General features: G+C 31.4%; 4 protein-coding genes across 6 annotated transcripts in view; 1 reads left to right on the plus strand and 3 right to left on the minus strand.

The window, feature by feature from the left end:
* Positions 1–2,094, plus strand: part of LOC110638005 (uncharacterized) — a 61,295-nt gene extending 59,201 nt beyond the window's left edge. The window contains exon 3 of one of the 2 annotated variants that reach the window (XM_058153811.1): positions 1,899–2,094. In XM_058153811.1, coding sequence (XP_058009794.1) covers positions 1,899–1,998 — 100 coding nt within the window. In that variant the 3' untranslated portion in view covers positions 1,999–2,094. Of the gene's footprint in view, positions 1–1,194; positions 1,307–1,898 lie in introns of those variants that run through there. The other variant, XM_058153813.1, reaches the window with a different exon arrangement.
* A 5,131-nt stretch (positions 2,095–7,225) lies between these two features.
* Positions 7,226–13,569, minus strand: LOC131183267 (uncharacterized). Its single transcript, XM_058153816.1, has 4 exons — positions 13,347–13,569; positions 13,093–13,280; positions 9,187–9,833; positions 7,226–9,001 (listed from the first exon to the last, which is right to left on the minus strand). Exons 2-4 carry the CDS (start codon positions 13,105–13,107, stop codon positions 8,929–8,931), a joined length of 735 nt encoding a protein of 244 aa, XP_058009799.1. The 5' UTR covers positions 13,108–13,280; positions 13,347–13,569; the 3' UTR covers positions 7,226–8,928.
* LOC131182906 (disease resistance protein RPV1-like) lies at positions 13,570–14,349 on the minus strand. Its single transcript, XM_058152311.1, has one exon. It carries the CDS (start codon positions 14,347–14,349, stop codon positions 13,570–13,572), a length of 780 nt encoding a protein of 259 aa, XP_058008294.1.
* LOC131183266 (TMV resistance protein N-like) lies at positions 13,629–16,986 on the minus strand. 2 transcript variants are annotated; one of them, XM_058153815.1, is made up of 5 exons: positions 16,863–16,986; positions 16,305–16,721; positions 14,897–15,992; positions 14,532–14,807; positions 13,629–14,440 (listed from the first exon to the last, which is right to left on the minus strand). In XM_058153815.1, the coding sequence occupies exons 2-5, from the start codon at positions 16,706–16,708 to the stop codon at positions 14,390–14,392; spliced, it is 1,827 nt and encodes a 608-aa protein (XP_058009798.1). In that variant the 5' UTR covers positions 16,709–16,721; positions 16,863–16,986; the 3' UTR covers positions 13,629–14,389. The 2 variants fall into 2 exon arrangements, with proteins under 2 accessions (XP_058009798.1, XP_058009797.1); XM_058153814.1 differs by lacking the exon at positions 16,863–16,986 and having other exon boundaries at positions 16,305–16,856.
* Between the last annotated feature and the right edge of the window lie 4,573 nt (positions 16,987–21,559).

Here is a 21,559-nt window from a genome sequence, read left to right on the forward strand (position 1 = left end):
GAATTTCAAACTACCCAAACTCCTTCTTTCTTCTTCTTTTGGCTGCCTAGAGGTTACTCAAGTTGCTAGGTTAATTTTTTATGAAGCTAGGTTATGATTTTGTTGGGTAGAAATTGGTGAATCAAGCTTTGAAAAGCTTGAATATACTTAGCTATGGAAGAAGAGGTTCACGTCCAAATGAAGAAGAAGAACCAGAAAATTTGTTTCTTCATTTGTCATTTTTCTCTTTTTAAAGAGTCTTTATTGTGTTGTTGAATGGTGATTAGTGGAGGGCACTTAAATGACATCATGGTGATGTCATAATTAAGCCTTTAAGTCATTTTCTTTTTCTTTCTTTTCTATTCATTTTTAATTTAATTTTTAGCAATATTTATTCATATTTTAGATCATAATAATTATTTACTCAACTGGACAAGTCGGCCAAAAATCACCTCTGAAGGCGAAATGACCAAAATGCCCTCCGTTTGGCTTAACGGGTCAAAATTGTCTGTACTGATTGAAAAATTTTTCTAAATATTTTCTTGGCATTCTAATGCCATAGGAACCTCAATGACCCTTCTCTGGAGTCCCAATAATTATTTTATGAATTTTTCCCCGGGTCTAAGGCTCCTCGTTGCGAGAACCGCAACTTCCCTCTGGTTACCCATCGCTTGGGCACCGGCTCGTTTAACTTGGTTGTATTTTATTTCTAAAATTTTTACTAAATTTTTCTTATTAATATTTGAGTTAATTATGGTCCCTCACTTTAGTTTAAATATTTTTCCGAACGTTCTAGCTGTCCAGACCGACACCGGTCACCGGAACAGTAGAATGTACGGAGTTGCTACCGGGAGGGTGTTACACATTTACTCTATTAATAGAGATTAAGGGTAAAGTTGACAAAAAAATAATTAATACTTTCTTGATTTTCTAAAGTAACGAACCATTTAAAAAAAAAAAAAAAAAAGAAAATTGTGTAAAGTGACAGATAATATGTAAAGGAGGAAGTATCATTTAAGAGGTTGACTAGAAAAACCTTTCTTTTTTTTTTTGTTTGATAACTGATTAAGTCAAATTATATAGACATTTAAGGTTAACATTCATTGCATTTTATTTGCATTTAGTCTTTTTTTGTGTTTATTTTTATGTGTTTTTATTATTATTTTAGAAAACATGTTAATCTAACTCAATTCATTGATTTTTATATTTTATGAGGTGTTTTTATATGGTTCTAGAATCAAATATGAGTTTGAAAGAGATTTAGAGGTCAAAAAGTGAAGAATACAGGGCCAGAAGCAGTACACGGGCCATGTAACCTACCCCATGTAACCTCTTAGATCCCGTGCAACTCTCTAGACTGAAGAAAACTTGAAAAGCAAAGTGGCAGAAAGTTACACAGGGCGTGTATCACTACACGGGCCGTGTATCACTACACGGGCCGTGTAAAGTCCCCTGACAGCAATTCTGATGCGACTTTTCTTGCTTCCAACACGACCCGGATGGACTCCTAATGCTTCTAGGACTCTGAAATTAGGGTTTTTACACCAGATATAAATATAACAAGTTAAGAATTGAAGGAGAGAGCCCATTTACATTCAAGGATGCACATCAACCTCAAGGGAGGTAAGGGAGAAACAAGATCTGCAAGATTGCTAGAAGGGATTTTCAGCTGAAGTTCCAAAAGTCTAAGGCTGCAACTCTCCTTCTAGGTTCTTTCACTCTATTAACTTTTGAGGATAAGCAAAGATTTGAGTTTGGGGGTATTTGATTGCATTAAATTATATAGACATTTAAGGTTAACATTCATTGCATTTTGTTAAGCATTTAGTCTCCTTTTATGTTTATTTTTATATTTTTTTATTATTATTTTAGAAAACATGTTAATCTAACTCAATTCATTGATTTTTATATTTTATCAGGTGTTTTTATGTGGTTTTAGAATCAAAGACGAGTTTGGAAGAGATTTGTAGGTCAAAACGTGAAGAATACAAGGCTAGAAGCAGTATACGGGTCGTGTAACCTACCCCGTGTAACTTCCTAGACCAGTGAAACTCTCTGGATTGAAGAAAACATGAAAAATGAAGTGGCAGAAAGTTACACGGGGAGTGTATAACTAGACGGCCCGTGTAAAGTCCCCTGACAGCAATTTTGATGCGACTTTTCTCGCTTCCAACTCGACCCGGATGAACTCCTAATGCTTCTAGGACTCTGAAATTAGGGTTTTTATACCAGATATAAATACAACAAGTCAAAAATTAAAAGAGGGAAGAGAATTTACATTCAAGAGCCAATTTACATTTAATGATGCACATCAAACTCAATAGAGGCAAGAGAGAAACAATATCTGCAAGATTTCTAAAAGGGATTTTTAGTTGAAGTTCCAAAAGTCCAAGGCTGCAACTCTCCTTCTGAGTTCTTTTACTCTATTTTCTTCTCATGACTTCTCTTTATCTTTTTATAAACTTAATTGTAAAACTCACCATGGGTGAGTAGGTTTTTTATTCTAGGGTTAAGGTGTAGCACTCTCAATTTCATTATGGATCTGGTTTAATTTTATTTAATACATTGGGTATTTTATTCTTTGATTCAATCTCTTGTATTCTTAATGCATGCTATGTGTTGGTACCCACTTAGTATTGATTACAGATACTAATTGAAGAACTAAAAGGTGAAGATTGATATTAGAAAATAGAGATTTTGAACCTAGGAAATCTGACCTAGAGATAGGCTGATGACCTTTATGGAGTTCCAAAATTAATCATAGATCTCAAAAGGGTTTTGATTAGGACTAATCACCAACGAAAGTAGGGTTTGGCTCTAATTGAAGTACACCTTAGATACCTTGAGAGAGGATCTAGGATACCTTAGAATTAATTTCCATTAAAGTAATAATCTCCCATTTATTGAATGAATTAGATTGATTCCATAATTGATTAAAGTGTGAACCCCTAACTTTGGGTTGTTTTCATCCATTGCTATTTTAGTTTCGATAATTGTTTTAGACTTTATTTCTTTTAGTTTAGATTTAATTATTATTTCTCTATACAATTTGATCGCCTATATAATTAAAATTACTATAGTTTGGTACTCAACACGGTCCTCGTGGGAACGATACTCTACTCATCACTTTATTACTTATTAGTGATCCGTGCACTTGCGGTTGTTGTAAAACCAGTAAATAATAACCATAAGTAAAAGCTTCTTTTTATAAACAAACAATTCTCTTTTTAATGGATTTTTTTGGCAAATCATAGCTTGAGATTCTAATATATGAGTTGGACACAAATTGTGGTAGGATCCTCAAATATACAATACTCCTATACAAACTCCTTTTCATGGATGAAATTGTTCACACCACCCTCTACTCAATGTAAGAAGGGAGGGGATAAGATTATAAATTATATACTGTAGAATTGAAATAAAGAAATCAAAGAAGCAATAATTCATCCTGATATGCTTTGTCATTAAAATGATGTTTCATTCAAAATTTTAGATCATAAAATGAAAATTAACAAACTGATTTGTCTAAATGGAGAGAAAATAGAGGCCGAAAGCATATTGACCTCTCTATACATTGCCTCGCTTCATATAAAATGGGATTGGCTGGTTTTTAAACACAAAATATCTAATAGTCATAAACACTGTTGCTTGATTTCCAGACGAGAGGAAAATTTTTTGTTGTTTGCTAGTTTCCTGTTTGCATGTTTTAAAACAACCGCAAGTGCACAGATTGCTAACAAGTAATAAAGTGATAAGTAGAGTATCGTTCCCACGAAGACTGTGTTGAGTACCAAACTATAGCGATTTTAATTATCTAGACGATTGAATTGTATAGAAATAATAATTAAATCTAAATTAAAAGAAACAAAGTCTAAAACAATTAACAAAACTTGAATATTAATGGATAAAAGCATTCTAGAGCTGGGGGTTCACACTTCAATTAATTATAGAATCAATCTAGTTCATTCAATAAATGAGAGATTATTACTTTGATGGAAATTAATCCGATATTATTTTAAATCCTCTCTCAAGGCACTCAAGGTGTATTTTAATTAACATAAACCCTACTTTCGTGGTGATTAAATTAATTAAACTCTTTAAGATCTTTTATTAATTTTGAAACTCCACAAAAGTTATCAGCCTATCTCTAGGTCAGATTTCTTAGGTTCAAAATCTTGATTTTCTAGTACTAATTTTCACATTTCAATTCTTCAATTAGTATCTTAGATCATAGCTAGGTAGGTACTAACCATAGTATGCATTAAGAACACAAGAGATTAAATCAAAGAACAAAACCCCTAATATATTAAATAAATTAAATTAAGAGTGCTACACCCTAACCCTAGAATAAAGAGACTACTCACACATGATGAGTTTTACAATTAAGTTTATAAAAAAATAAAGAGAAGACATGAGAAGAAAATAGAGTGAAAGAATCCAGAAAGAGAGTTGCAGCCTTGGACTTTTGAAACTTCAACTGAAAATCCCTTCTAGCAATCTTGCAGATCTTGTTTCTCCCTTGCCTCCCTTGAAGTTGATGTGCATCCTTGAATGTAAATTGGCTCCTCTTCTCAATTCTTGACTTGTTATATTTATATCTGGTGTAAAAACCCTAATTTCAGAGTCCTAGAAGCATTAGGAGTCTATCTGGGTCAGGTTGGAAGCAAGAAAAATCGCATCAGAATTGTTGTCATGGGACTTTACATAGGCAGTGTAGTGATACACGCCTCGTGTAACTTTCTGTCACTTCATTTTTCAAGTTTTATTTAGTCCAGAGAGTTGCACAGGGTCCAAGAAGTTACATGAGACAGGTTACACATCCCGTGTACTATTTCTGGCCCTGTATTCTTCACGTTTTGACCTTTAAATCTCTTTCAAACTCATCTTTGATTCTAGAACCACATAAAAATACCTGATAAAATATAAAAATTAATGAATTGAGTTGGATTAATATGTTTACTAAAATAATAAAGAAAACACATAAAAATAAACATAAAATGAGACTAAATGCTAACAAAATGCAATGAATGTTAATCTTAAATGTCTATATAATTTGATGTAATCAAATACTCTCAAACTCAAACATTTGCTTATCCTCAAGCAAAATAAAACTTTATAAAAGCTCATGGATACTTAGAAATATAACAAAAAACTTAATTTACACATAATTAGACGCTCTTCAACCTTCATACCAATTCTCACTTTTAAAGCGTAGGGACCTAAATAGTTGCCCACTAGAACCTCACTACCTTTGTGGTGCTTCAACTAATTATTCCTCTATGCAAGACCATTAATAAGTCACAAATAACCTGTTTTATCAAGATAGACTTGAGAAACACTTACTCCCCCAAATTGCCTCTATTGTGGATAATTGTGATGAAGTTTGATTTAATTCCAACTCTATAGGCATATCTCAATTTCCTATCTCCACTAATGTAGCATACACCTTCAAGTTTGAGAGGGTGATAAAACAAAAGAAATAAACAAATGCAAAATTTAAAACTTGGGTTGCCTTCCGAGAAGCGCTAATTTAAGGTCTTAAGCTTGACCCCTTTTAGAATTGCTTATCAAAAAGCGATTTTCGCCCATAGTAGTTGTCATGTAACACTACATATGGGTCTTAATTTGTGGTAGCCTCAAGATTGGCAAGATTTGGGATAAGATTGCACATAGCATGAACAACACATAGTTTAGAATGATATGCTTGGGAAAAGAATTGCTTTAGCTCATGGAGGACATGTGATGATTTAGGAGGTGTCCATGATAGAAAAGGGTCTTCTAGTGGTGTATGTGTAAACATCATTAATGAGCTTAAGTTGATAGTCTTGTCAATTTCTTTATCTACCACCTTCACCTCTGATTTGTCTTCATGTAAGCACTCTTCCAATGACCCACCAACAATAAAGGAGTTGTTTTCTTCAACTTTAGGTTCAATTTCTTTTTCAAGTAACTCCTGCTCTTGTGGAAACTCTATTAACAAGTCATCTTCATAGGAATTTTGTTCTTGAGATTCAACTTCTTTTATAGGTTCAAATTCCTATGAAGCTTCTTTATTCTCCCAACTTTGTTCATATGATTCCACCTTATAAAGTGATAGCTCATTGTTTACCATTAGATTGTTAAAATTTTCCAATGGAGCTACTGCCTCTTCAAGTCCTACTCTATTCTTTACAGCTCGAATGATTGGTGTGAAATATTAGGATGATAGGTGTATTGGGGATATTGGTGGCTCCAACCTTACAGTGAAGGATCCCAATGCCAATGGTAATCAAAATCTGCCATGTCATTCAACAAGTGAATGGCATCATCATGGTTTATTTGAAGAACATGATCACCGGTAGTCCAAGCTTCATAATCTATCCAATTCCTTGTCACTTCATCCAGACCATTATAGAAATTGAGAGTGAGTTCATAATTTGAAAGACCATGACTGGCAAATTGCTCTACCAATTCATTGAATCTTCTCCGAGCATTGTAAAATGGTTCATTGTGTTGCTGAATAAAACTTGTGAAGATTTGTTGATGAAACGTCTCAAAGTACCTCACAAGAAAATCAAGTAAAAATAAAATGAGACAAAATAAATTATAAAAGAAATAAGAATATTTAGAGTAATTAAATCACAAATCGTTCAATATCAAGTATTGGTCCCCGGCAACGGTGTCAAAAACTTGTTTGCATATTTTACAACCACCGCAAGTGTAAGGATCTCTAACAAGTAATAAAGTGATGAATAGAGTATCGTTTCCACGAAGGCCGTATTGAGTACCAACCTATAGCGATTTTAATTATCTAGACGATCAAATTGTATAGAAATAATAATTAAATCTAAATTGAAAGAAACAAAGTCTAAAACAATTAACAAAACTTGAATATTAACGGATAAAAGCATTCTAGAGCTAAGCGTTCACACTTCAATCAATTATAGAATCAATCTAATTCATTCAATAAATTGGAGATTATTACTTTGATGAAAATTAATCCGATATTATCTTAAATCCTCTCTCAAGGCGCTCATTAATTAACCTAAACCCTACTTTCATGGTGATTAAATTAATTAAAACCCTTTAAGATCTTTGATTAATTTTGAAACTCTACAAAGGTCATCAGCCTATCTCTAAGTCAGATTTCCTAGATTCAAAATCTTGATTTTCTAATACTAATCTTCGTCTTTCAGTTCTTCAATTAGTATCTTAGATCATAGCTAGGTGGGTACCAACACATAGCATGCATTAAGAACACAAGAGATTGAATCATAGAACAAAACCCCCAATATATTAAATAAAATCAAATCATATCCATAATTAAATTAAGAGTGCTACACCCTAACCATAGAATAAAGAGACTACTCACACATTATGAGTTTTACAATCAAGTTTATAAAAAGATAAAGAGAAGACATGAGAAGAAAATAGAGTAAAAGAATCCAGAAAGAGTGTTGCAGCCTTGGACTTTTGGAACTTCAGCTGAAAATCTCCTTTAGCAATCTTGCAGATATTGTTTCTCCCTTGCCTCCCTTGAAGTTGATGTGCATCCTTGAATGTAAATTGGCTCCTCTTCTCAATTCTTGACTTGTTATATTTGTATCTAGTGTAAAAACCCTAATTTCAGAGTGCTAGAAGCATTAGGGGTCCATCCGGGTAGGATTGGAAGCAAGAAGAGCTGTATCAGAATTGTTGTTAGGGGACTTTACACAGGCCGTGTAGTGATACACGTCCCATGTAACTTTCTACCACTTCGTTTTTCAAGTTTTCTTCACCTTTTGACATCTAAATCTCTTCCAAACTCATCTTTGATTCTAGAACCACATAAAAATACCTGATAAAATATAAAAATCAGTGAATTGAGTTAGATTAACATATTTTCTAAAATAATAATGAAAACACATAAAAATAAATATAAAATGAGACTAAATGCTAATAAAATGCAATGAATGTTATATAACTTGATGTAATCATTTCCTGTCATTTGACAAATGGTAAAGGGAAAATTTTTCCTTTTGTTCAAAAATTTTCCTTTCCTGCTAGCTTTGCTGATGGAAATTGACTTTCCCTCCAAGACTTCAAAAATAAAATCTGCATTCCTCTCAATAACAAACTTAATTTTTTCTCTTATAAATTCAGCCTGCGCATAAAAACTAAATCCATGAGAAGACAAATCATTGCTCAGTGTCCCATTCGAATTCTAATGCAAAGATAAACCACAAAAAGCCAAATTCTGTTCAAAAAATTATGCAATAAAGCTGCCTGCAAGACCATATCTCTCTCTCTTTCTCTTACACACATACTAGCCTTCAATAACATGCATGTATGTGAGCAAATTATTCGTACACTTGTGATCAATTAATAAAAAAGGGCATAACATATTTTCTCTTAATTTTTAATTTTTAGCAATCATTATTATATTTTATACTTTAAATCTATGGTGATAAGAAAAAGTTCTAAATTCATTTGCTCACAAATTTTGTCTTCTTTCATGGCATCCTAAAAGGTTTTACACCTGTAAAATTAATCATATATAAGTAAATAAATACATATACTCCAAATCCTTGCCGTCTCCTCTCTTCCTTTTCTTCTCTTTTATATTTCATCAAACTTGTTAGTTCTAGACTATTGTCAGTCTTTTTCATAAGCCATTGATGGTCCTTCTTTTTCTTTTCTTTTCATTAAAATGTTGTTAAACTAATACATATCGTCTAGATTTGAAAATAGCAGAGGTATTAGTAATTATAGTTAAACCTCACCCCTAGTTTTAAATAATTCAAGCAGTCTAGCATCAAAATCAAACCAACCACTAATACAAGAGAGAAATAGAAAGTCACATAGAGAGAATAATAAGCAATTGTTTAACTTCCTAATTCCCCTTGCCAGAAGTATTTGCAAGTCCACCAAATGGAGAAACTTGGTAAGGACGCTTCCAGATCCTCATTTTCAGGTTGATAGCCTATTCAGTTAGCCTCTTTCATATATTGTCCTATTCATAGCAATAGTCTCGTCCGATTTTTGATCCCTATACTTTGTCCACCTGTTAAAGAACAAAAGGAAATGGAATGATTTTATTTTTATTCTATTTTACATCAAAACTAATCTTCCAGATTCCCTTTTTTTTTCATAATTAATTTCCTTTCATAGATAGTAAAACACACAGAATTCATAGATAATGAACCACGACAAAGACCTGAAGAAAAGCAATGGTGTAAGAGTGCTTACTGCAAAAATTCCTTATCCATGATGGGAGTTCCTGTATCATTCACTGTTATTTCTTGGTTGCTCTTCATTGTTAACAATCGAGGACGAGATCGTAAGAACCTTCTATGATGTCTGGATGAGGCATAAGAAACGATTGCTAGATCATCTGATTGTGAGCCATGGTCTTTAGCCTGGTAAAGCAAGTGGATGCCACACTTTTTTACATTAATTCCAAAACCCAAGTCAATAGAAAATTCCACTTCATCCCCTTCTTCCAACTCATCCTTAAATCGCCAACCCGCATCATATTGATCAGTTCCCCTCTTATGATTATCAAATATCCAATAGCACAACCAACTGATATCTTGCTCAACATCTCTTGAAAAGAAGGTGATATGAGGATCATAGATCCATTCAAACAGTTTGGTTTTATTAGTGATCGTGAGAAGAGGACAAGTGTAACAAGATTTCTGTTTTGTTAGGAGGTCCGTTTGATATCTTCCCCATGCGTAAGTAGCATATGTAACAACTCCAATGATGGTTGAACCTGGATCAAGTCGAGGCACGTGAAAGGATACAATATTGCCTTTATGTAGATCGCCGAACCACATTGGAATCTCATTTCCTGGTAGGAAGATGCTGTATAAGCCCCTCTCAGAAAGAGCCTGCTAAGAAAGTCAAAGTCAGGAAAAGTGAAAGAGAAATGTAAGCAAATTTGGACAAGTTCTGATTCAAGTGAAAAACATAAAATGGGACGTAGAATAGAACTTCCCTCTAAAAACATGACATTGGGGAATTGTTATTAAAATGGTTTAGTGAACAGGTGGCTTTATGAATCAAGGTATTGGTAAGAAAGTGTAACATCCCAAAATTTTAATTTAGCAAATTTTTATTTTTGGGATACTATTAATGTTGTGCATCATGGAAGCGTCTAAACTGCAAAGAAATAAAACAAACACACAAAACACCAATATTTACGTGGTTCACCCTCTCAACATAGGGCTACATTCACGGATATGCAATCTTCCACTATCAATAATAAATAAATCATCATTACAAGCTCATAACTCTACTACCCATCAACCCAATTACACTCAAGAGAATCAATACTACATCAACCTGCTCATAGAAAATATATTAGTTAGTCTCTCTCAGTCTTCTCTAGATATAATCCAATATATTTACTATTACAACACTTGTGGTGCCTTCAACTATTATATGAGCAAGAGTCCTCTCACCAATGGACAAGAATCCCTTCTTCTTGAATTCTGTCCTTTATCCACCTTAGGCCAAAGCCTCTCTTCACTGCAATGGGCAAAAGCCCCTCATCAATGGGCAGAGCCAAATCCGCAGCAATTAGTAAAGCCCTCTCTACAATGGGCGACAGCCTCATTCCATGAGCTGAAAGCCACTGTCTTCAATGGGCAAAAGCCAAATAATCTTTTCCATCATTCTCCTATTTATAGTGTTAATTCCCTCAATCCTGATCTGATTAGGAGTCCTACTCAATTTAGGTTTAACACTAAAATAGGAGTTCTACTCTATATAGGAAATATTCCTCTATCCTATTGAGGAATATTTCTCTCACTCAAATTAGGAAAAGATCTATCCAAATTTTACTAGGATTTTGAGTCATAATTCTAACAATTAAGCAGGTTCTATTTAATTTTGAGTAAGAGATTAATAAGGGTCTTTATAAATTTAATTTCAGTTTATGCCAAAATATTTGGTTAATTAAGTTGACTAATAGCTTTAGAATTTAATTGGATTAAATTTTTAGTGATTGGTTATATTAGGTTTGATATTGTAGAAAATTCTAGGGAGATAATAATAATAATAATAATAATAATAATAATAATAATAATAATAATAAAAGGTAGATAATTTTTTATGGGCTAGAAATCACTGCTAAACTTCAATTTCTGGCTCACTAAAATTAGGTAATATCTTTAGATTCACAAATGATGAATTATCAGTTAGAATTGTTGGTTTTTGGAGACTGAGTTTGTGTATAACTGTATAATTTTGGTTAAGTTAGAAGATTCTTTGTGCTTGAGAAATTATATGGTAAGGTTTGAAGCATATTGGTGAAATTAGAATTTAATTTCAAGTGGTATATTATTAGGGGAATAAAATTTTAAGGATGTATTAGATAGCGGATATTCATAGTTTTATAAGAATATAGATTTAATAAATTAAAATGAAGCTTAATATTGTCAGTTGATTGAAAATGAATATATACATATATGTGTATGTTGATATATTATTGAAATTATAAATGATATTGAAATTATAAATGATAGTGTTATTATGATTAAGTGGTAAAAAAATGGAAGTGCATCAATTCATGTGATGTTTTGCATTTTCTAGATCGATCTTGTTAAATGGCTAATTATGAGGAGTTGTGTCCTAAAGGTTGGAGACAATTTCATATTTTGTAGTGATATTTGAGGGCAGAATATGCTTTTTATATATTATATTTGAAATTGTACAGTAGAGGTTGAAATAAATAAAAATAGGTAAGTGATTAAGGAGATAAAGAATAAGACGTATAATTAAATTAGATGAATGTTAAGCTGGAACTATTTTAGTAATATTCATTATGTTAACATTTTGGCTTTTAAGAAGAATCAGTTAATGACTGAGTCTCTGGATTATTGTCATGGAGCTGTTAGTTTAGGAACAAGAATTGGTTGTAGGATGAATTCATGTGTGTGAAGGTTATTTTGGATTCATTGAACTGCCAATTCCGAATTGTCATCCGAGTCACGTTTGTGAATTTAAAACGAATGCTAAGTTTGTTATTTATTGTGAACTGTTAATTTTTAGCAAGGGGAATCTCTCAGTTACAGGATAGATGTTGCTGGATTTTCGTTAAATATTTTGATAATTAGATTAATATGCTAATTTAATTTGTGTTGAGATTCTTAGAATAAAAACTTGATTTCTATTTAAACTCTGTGTTAAATAAGTGAAAGTGGGTAGACTAAGTGATAAGTTTGAGTTAGCTAGCATATAAAGTTATTCTTTTATAAGGTTATTAGCTTCATAAATACTTAATTGGGGAAAAAAAATAGTTAAGTATTAGATGGTCATGAATGTAATGTTAAATTTTAGTATGATGGTTGAATGTGAATGGTTGAGAATATTATATATATACATATACTAATACTATGATTGAGATTATATGCTCAATATATTTCATTTGTTTTAAATTTAGAACAGTTTGAACAGTTAATCAAATATTTATTTTAAGAACTACGTGGGTTTGATTTCCCATTTAATAGGGGTACGTAGGCAACTTGAGGCAAATTGAATTTTACCTCAAGCCCAACCCGAACTTTTTCTAAATAAAATTTCAATTGAATTTTTCATTATCTACTTTGAGTTTTGTTCTTCATTCTGTTGTTTTTTACTATTAAGAAATTTTGTTATATAAAATGATTTATTTAATCCTGCTTTACTTATTTTATTGCTAATTTTGGATTGTGAATATGTTTGAATTATGATACCTTAGCAATAACAGATTGATTCATAATAATATTAGAGGAGTGGGCATTAGTTGTTTAAGTAATTCAGCTAGATTATTGGTCAGCCTTTTCTTAAATTTCTGAGGGGTGTGACAGAGAGAAGAAATGTTGCATGCATTTAAACACACAAGAAAACTAAAAATAATCAACTACTTTAACCTGCCCATTCTCAAATCAACTTAATCATTCTCTGCAGATTCCTTAGATACCTAGATGTAATCTGCGTTGTGGCTTTCTTTTCCTAGAAAATAAACTGCATTTAAGACCAACTTGCTCTGCCTAAAGCATAACCCAAAAAAGCACAAAGTGAAATAAATAAACTAACTTAGTTAATAATTAAATTAAGGAAATTTGCAGCACGCTCTAACAAAAACGGAGAAAGGGAGGCAGGCAGTACCTGCGGTGGACACATCGCATTAGCTGCTACAAGATTGTCAATTTTGCGGACAGAATAGTTTGTAACTGATTCCTGGATGAATGAGCTATTGCTTCCAAGAAGTTTTCCAGCAATATCAACTTCTAACGGTTCCAAGTTGAAAAAGCCTTCAATTCCTTTTAAATTCACGCAACCTTTGACCTCCAGAGCTGATTCCCCATGAAAATTTGTTAGATTAATACTTTCCAATGACAAACAATCGTTAGCATACAAACCTTTTACACTTGACTGAAGTTGGGGTATAGATCGAAGCCCTTTGCATGAATTTAAATGAAGCTTTCCAAGATTAGGAAGGCTACTGATACTAGCTGGAAAGCTTGTGAAACCATTGCCACATAATTTCAGCACGTTCAAAGAAGACAAGCCTCGAAAAGCATGGGGAATTATACCATCTAATATGTTACAATATCTGATATCCAACTCTTTTAAAGAAAAAGGTTAAATGCTGATGATCTGAGGACAGTTTTCGGGTGAAAAGATAAGAGGACATTCACATAAAGACAAAATTTCAAGATTTTTCATATTTCTAATTGTTTCAGGTAGGATGTTTATTCCAGTTCCATCAAGATTAAGAACAACCAAGGATTTCAACTCCCCCAGGTCCTCAGGCAGTTCCTTGAGTTTTGAGCAGCCTGACATGTTTAACTCCTTCAGTGATCTTAGACCAAAAATTTTGGCAGGGAAATTCTTAAGATTCTTGCAATCTTGCAAATTCCAGAAAACAAGGGAATTAAAATGTCCAGTGGATTCTGGCAAATCATCAAGTTTTGAGCAGCCTGACATGTCTAGCTTCTCAAGTGAGTTTAGATCACCAATGCTCCCTGGAAGACTCTTAAGGTTCTCGCAATCATGCAAATTCAATGAAATGAGGCATGTTAGAAATCCAGTGGACTCGGGCAACTGCTCAAGTTTGGAGCAGCCTGACATGTTTAGCTCCTGAAGTGATTTTAGATTGCCAATGCTTCCTGGAAGGTTCTGAAGTTTCTCACAGTTTTGCAAATTCAACAGAATAAGGTGAGTTAGAAGTCCAATGGACTCGGGCATCTCTTCAAGTTTTGAGCAGCCCGACATATTTAGCTTCTCCAGCGTTCTTAGACCACCAACACTTCCTGGAAGATTCCCAAGGCTCTTGCAATCTTGAAAATTCAGGAAAACAAGATTAGTGAGAAGTCCAATGGTGTCACCAACCCTTTCCAATCTAATGCAATCTTTCAGCATCAATTTCTGAAGATTTTGGCAACCTTCAAAGTCTGGGATCTCAATAAGCTTGTGAGTGGTTAAGATTAAGCAATTTCAGCTTCTTTAGAGACTGCAACAGATGAAATAGTTAAAAATGTATCAGTTTCTGAAAACGACAAAATAAGTTATTCACACATAAATTAAATGATATCTTAATCTACCTTTCCTGCCTCCACAAAATGTTTCAGACTGCTATATCGCATATCAAGAATAATCAGATTTTCCAGACTGAGATCGAATGGTATAGATTCCAAAGGAAATTCACGCCAACACAACCATCTTAACTTGTTAGAAATATGCTTGTAGTCTCCTGCCAGGTGTATATAGTTGAGTTGAAGCAGTCTTAGCATTTTCATCTTTTTGAATGTTTTGGTACTCGATGAGTACTGTTTTAATCCTGGCATGTTCAGAACAAGGCCTTCAACTGCTCTTGTACCCTGTTAAAGAGGAGCAATTCATCACGTGTCTGGAGAAAGACAACATATAAACATGCATATTCAACGGGGGAACTGTGAACTTTTCCTACCTTTTTATTTGTTAAAACATCAATTACATCTTCATGATGCCATAATCTACTACGTTCTCCAGGATCTACAACATGCTCTTTCCGTACGATTTCTCTTCCCATGTCCCGAAGCAAATCATGCATCGACATCTTGTTATTAGAGCCAACTTTTACTAGACACCTCCTCATCAGAGAATTAATGCCGTTAACCGGAAAGAAGCCGCATTCTTCCAGTATGCTTATGACATAGTCCTTATCATACCCAGTGAAGAAACATGCAATATCAAGAAATATGAACTTTTCAAAATCACCAAGAGAATCATAACTTATTTTAAACTTGCTGTGAATATCTTCATTGGCAATCACTTTCAGTTTTTCCAACCTGCTATTCCACACATCAACACTTTGGCCACTCAAAAAAGAACCCAGAACTTCAAGAGCTAGAGGAATTCCCCCGCAATAGTGAACCATTTTTTTAGCACAAGCCATGTAGGCTTCAGTGGGATGGTTTTTGCCAAAGGCATGTAAACTTAGGAGCTGAAGAGAATCATTGTCACCCATTTTGTTAACCTCATACTGCCAATACATCTCACATGGTTTTAGGAAATCCTTCATTCTAGTAGTTATAATCACTCTACTCCCAGGAGAAAACCAATCACATTTTCCTAGTATTTTATTTATTTGATCCTGTTTATCAACATCATCCAATACAAGAAGAACCATTTTGTTATGTGGTTTTTGTATGATCAAATTCAGTCCTATTTCGGGATTATATATCTTTTCATGTTTTTTTTTAGAGGTCTCAGTCAGAAGTTGCCTTTGTAAGTAGGGTATACCCTTGAAATGGGCAGCTTCTCTAACATTTTCAAGGAAGCAGCTGCTTTCAAATGTCTGGAACAGACAATTATAAACCTCTTTTGCAATGGTTGACTTACCTATACCTCCCATCCCATATATCCCAACTATGCGTATGTCTTCTAACTCGTTAGCCATCAAAGAAATCATCCCTTCCGCTCGAGATTGTAAACCAATTGGGTGGATGGCAACATTGAGCATTGTTCGATTTAGTCTTCTTGAAATCTCTTCAACGATATGATCAATATTTTTTGCCTCATGCCTGCAAGTCAAAAAGTTGAAGTGGATATTATATAATACATAATAGTTAAACCAATAATAATGGTATCATCACACAAACAAGAGATCATAAGTTTGAAATTTTATAAATCTTATATTACCTTCAAAAACCTCCATACACACAAAATTTGGGGTTTTCGTTTTATTTTTAATTGGATTATTACAAAATGCAACACAGATGTATAGTAAGACGTTCTAAATCTATTCTTATCAAAGGACTAAAAATGCTAAAAAAATAATTAAAGAAAATAGTAACAGATCGAAGCATATATAGTTAGATCTATGACGGATGTACCCATCCAAGCGCTTTGGTAGATCAAGACCCTTCAAGGTGGAAACTTGTCGGAGAGCATCCTTCCACTTCTGTAGGACATCTTCCTTGAAATGCTTTTCATGCTCCACAAATGCTTCTTTATAGCTTCCTTGGATCTCTTCAACATGAGATGTATCTACATCATAAAAAATTGGCCAGACATCATCTGCTTTTTTATACTTTAGGATTTGGACAAGCTCTTCCAGACACCAAGTAGAAGAGGCATAGTCTTTTGAGAGAAGGACTAGTGAAAATTTCGACTGCTGGATACCATTTAGGCATGCTGCTCCAATTTTCTCTGTGTCTTCCATCTTTTCCTCCTCTACATAAGCGTTGATTCCACTCCGACGCAAAACAGCGTAGAGGTGGCCAGTGAAGCCTTTCATTACATCCTTCCCTCTGAAACTCAAGAACACATCGTAAGTACTGCAAAATGAAGTAACGAAAATGGAGGTTGAAGCCATGGAATATTGGAAGAGATTGATTAGCTTTGCTGTCTTTCACATTTGTCAATCTTAGAATTATAGAAATTATACTTACAACTTCAAGTCAGGATTCTCTGGAGCGCATTAATGTCACATCACTCGATTGAATAATGTCAACTTACTACAGAGAATGCGGAATTTGTTGGAAATTAAACTTAATTCGGCCCAAGCCAAAGTCCATTAAATTTGAGCCCATTTTCTAGAAGCTGAGTGCAGATTTTTCTACCCAGACGTTTCATGCAAGCCATGCACCAAAAAGTCAAAGAAGATTGCATTATCGTTCAAACTATGTTTAGCTCCAGAAGTTGTCCCGAAGATTGGATAAATTACCACCACAAGTGCTGAGAAAAAAAATATACACGCTAGATGTTTCTCAACCGGCATACAAGCAACCATAAAATAGGCCTAAATTAATTTTTCTCGTGATTTGAGATTTACCTAGCTACCAGTCTTCAAGTACTATTAAACATGCAACTTTGATTGGCAGATTATAAATTGAACGCCCTTTCTAAATTAAAAAGGCACAAGAAAATGCCAAAAATGTTTCTTTCCAGTCAGACTGACATGTCAAGCAAAGCAGATCAAAGAAACGCCAACTTTATCTATTGAATTTGATTGTTTCTAAAATTACCAAGATTTTATACCTAATGTCTTGGCCTTTGAGCTATAATTTTTCCATATGCAAATTAATGATTTTATATATATATATATATATATATATATATATATATATATATATAATTAATTTCAATTTGTCTCTAAAATTAATTTCATAATTTAATTAACAACTATTTTAAATTTATGACATGTTTAGGTTAACATTTGACAAACATGACAAACAGATAATAGTATTCAATACAACTAGTATCTTAATCTAGCAGTAAGGTATGGTTGCCAGAATTTAAATTTTACCTATGTTAATATTCCTCTCCTTCAATATTAGTATTGAATACAAAAGAACTGTATTCATAATGAAATTTTAAATTAAACGATTTCAATCGCAGTTGATTTTGGATTAAATCAGCCATTTACAACGAGATCAATTTTTCTGATCTATCAAATATTAGGTTAAATTCACTATAAATAATTATAAAATTTAATTTTAGATTAACTTAGACCTTGGTTGTCAAATCTGACCCAGCCTTCAAATCGGTGAAAGGCAAAGATTCATAGGTTTAAGATTCAATTGGTGCAGTGTATATACGCACATAAATATATTATATTATATATATGTATGTTAAAAATATACTGACAATAGTAATATTTATTAAGTTTTATCAATATATTACAGAAATATCTCAAATTAAGTTTTGATATTTTAATTTTTTGTTAAAAAATTTAAAATAATAAAATTTTAATATTTATAATAAAATAAATAATTAAAAATAATATTTCAAATGAAAACAAATTTATTTTTTATGATAATAAAATTATAAAATCTTTGATGCAATTTATATTTAATAAAATTAAATAATTGTAGTTGTTGAATTTATGCAATAGAATTCTTATTAAATCATTTTAATCCACCGCATTACGCTGTGCTAAATCCTCTTCCCTTCAGCAGGGAAAATTACAATAAATATTGACACGTATAGGTAAAGAAAGCTGTTTGCCGCCTTCTTTTTCAATTCTTAATTTCTAAAATCCTACACTCTACCTGGACGAAAGATGAATTACATTTTAATAATCCTATCATTGACTATCCACTAAATCAAAAAAAGTACCGACCTGTTGAGCTCCTCAGATCACCAATGCTTTCTTAGAAGGTTGTAAAGATTGCAATCTTGCACATTGAGAGAAAGAAGATGGATGAGATGAACCAATTTATCAAACTTCTAAATTTACGTATTTCTTTTCCCCTTTGTAAATTATAATATACTATATAATTAAAAGAGGACAGATTTTTATTATTTTTAAGAACAGTCAAAATATAATTTTATCCTTTTTTTTTTTTTTCTTTTCTTTGCACCGAAGGCAAAGCAGACAGAAAAAATCGCATTAACTAAACACATTTTTATATTTATTTGTTTTCGCCTTTTTTTTTCTTTTCTTTTGGCTTTTGTTGTCTGCAAACTTACAGTAGGAGTAACCTTGCTATTTTACTGGCTTTTTTTTTCCTTTTTATTTTTTTATATTTTTCCTTTTGCTTTTATTTTTTTATGATTTTTTAATATTATTTACAACATCCATCCAGTACCTACTTCCCATGACTCTCCATATGTCACACTCCACTTGCAAACACCTTTTTTTCATTTAGTTTTTTTTTCTTAAATCATTTTAGTTTGACAATAACTACAATATTATTTCTAAAATGTTTTTATTTCTATAAATTTTTTTAAAATTATTTATTCTTTTCGTATAAAACTTACTCACTTTTTTCCATTTTCCAATTTTTTTAATTTTAATTTATTTTAAATCCTCAACTACTTAAATATAATTTATATAATAATTAAAATTATTTTTTTAAATTATTTTTTATATTCATTTAATTGTTTATTTAATATTTAATTATTATATTTATGCTAATTATTATTTTTAAATAGTAACACTATCTATTTTATTTTTGTTTTATTTTATTTTTTTTAATAGATTTACACTAATTATTACTACAACAGTTTAAAAAAAAAGTGTTGGCACTGTTCATCTATCAAACTCACGCTTTTTTTAATCAAAGCCCTAATATTACTATTAATTTTTTTATAAAAGTAATTTTATTAATATTAATTTATTTCTAGCTATTATATGTTCATATTCTATTTTTTTATATTAATTTTTAAATTATTTAGCTCTGATTATGATTCAAATTTAAAACGTCATAGTTTTAAATAAAACTCTAGAACCGTTAACTCTTATTAATTTTTCTAATTTTAAGTTATTAAAATATTTTATTTTTAAACTTATTGCATATTTACATAAAAGAAAAGATAATGTAATTTCAAAAATTTTAATATAATTCAAATAAAACATAATTAAATTACAAATTGACTTAAAAATATTTTTATTTTTTTATAAATAAATATTTTATCAGCATAAATTTAAAAAGTACAATCTTTTAATTTATAAAAAGTTAAAAATAATCTATATTATTATTATTATTATTGTTATTATTATTATTAAAAAGTGACGCAAGTTATAACATTACATAATTAGTTTCACACACACACATACTTACAATTGCTCAATCTTTATTAGGAACCTTTGTTTTTCCTTTTCCTTCTTATTTCAATTAGTTCAACCATCTTATTTTCTATAATTTTTGTGTTATAATATCTAATGTTAAAATATATATGATCTCTAGAAGAACATATATATATATATATATATATATATATATATATATATGTTAGAAATGAAAATAGTTAAATAAATTTTACAATAATTTATAAATAAGAATTTTATTTAATATATGTAATTTTATTTATTTATAACACCATAAAAGTTTTGACAATAAAAAATTATATCCGCAGCAACGCGCGCGGGGTATTTGCAGCTTGTAATATAATTATTATATATAACTAAAACAAACAATCCAAGAAACATTAAAAGGGCAATTTTATCCTTTTTATTTTTATTCCTTTTCATTTTTATTTTGAATATATATATATATTCAAATTATTTCCTTTTTTAAATTTTGATTTCAATTTTAATTGTTAGGGCTTATATGTTCATCACAAATAGAATTCATAAAATGTATAAATGAGAAAGGAAAATTATTTTGAATACAATGGTAAATGTGAACCATTGTTTTAAATTGTGATCAATATGAATAACATAATGAATGAATAAATGAACCATATTAATATATGAATGAGACATTAGTTCTCATTATTGTAGAAAGGAAAAGTAGTTTGTGTACAATGATATAAATGGATAATTGATGTGAATTGTAATCATATATATGATCAAATGAATGTATGCATTATAATTGAAAATTATTATGAAATAATAAAGTCATAAAACACAATATATTAATAGTTAATGATATTATGTGTCCTTATATTGCTTAGACATATGTGTCAGATTGGACAGTTTGGCATGCTAATAAGGTATTGTTTTAGCAGTACTGCGAAAGGCTTTATGCCTATATTCATGGCTTTATACCCATATTCATGATTTTATGCCCGCACTCATGACTTTATGCTCGCACTCATGACTTTTATGTCTGATTATGTGATATCATGGCTTTTTAGCCATACTGACAGCGTATGTGGTTGACGTTCTGCGTCCCATGGTATGACGGCCCGAGGCACCGCAATATCCAGTGCCAATGACCAGTTATCCAGTTTAGTCAGCCTATCATAGATTACTTGGACAGTCTAATTTATTAAAATAAGTTATGAATATTAGCAATTAAAAATGCTAGAAAGTAAATAAATGAGAAGAAGTTCCGAAATAAATTAGATTAGCTCCAAAAATTTGTTCCTTAGAATGATATGAAATAAATTAAATTAGTTCTAAAAATTTTAAATATTACGAAATGATTGTAAACAACTTAGAAAGTATCAAAGAAGTGATAAAAAAACTGGTAGAAGAATTATAACTTAAATAATATTACAAATGTGATTTTCATAAGAAAAGTATATATTTTAGATTTATTTGTATATTATATAAATGATTATTGTAAACTTATGAAAGAAGTGATTCTAGAGAGCAACATAAAAAAATAAAAAAAAATGTACTACATAAATGACAAAAGAAAATGTATTGTATAGAAAATTTCATATGAACCGAGTAAAATTCTTGAATATAGAA

This window comes from Hevea brasiliensis, chromosome 9, assembly GCF_030052815.1.
Source record: "Hevea brasiliensis isolate MT/VB/25A 57/8 chromosome 9, ASM3005281v1, whole genome shotgun sequence".
In the NCBI taxonomy this organism is placed as follows: domain Eukaryota; kingdom Viridiplantae; phylum Streptophyta; class Magnoliopsida; order Malpighiales; family Euphorbiaceae; genus Hevea; species Hevea brasiliensis.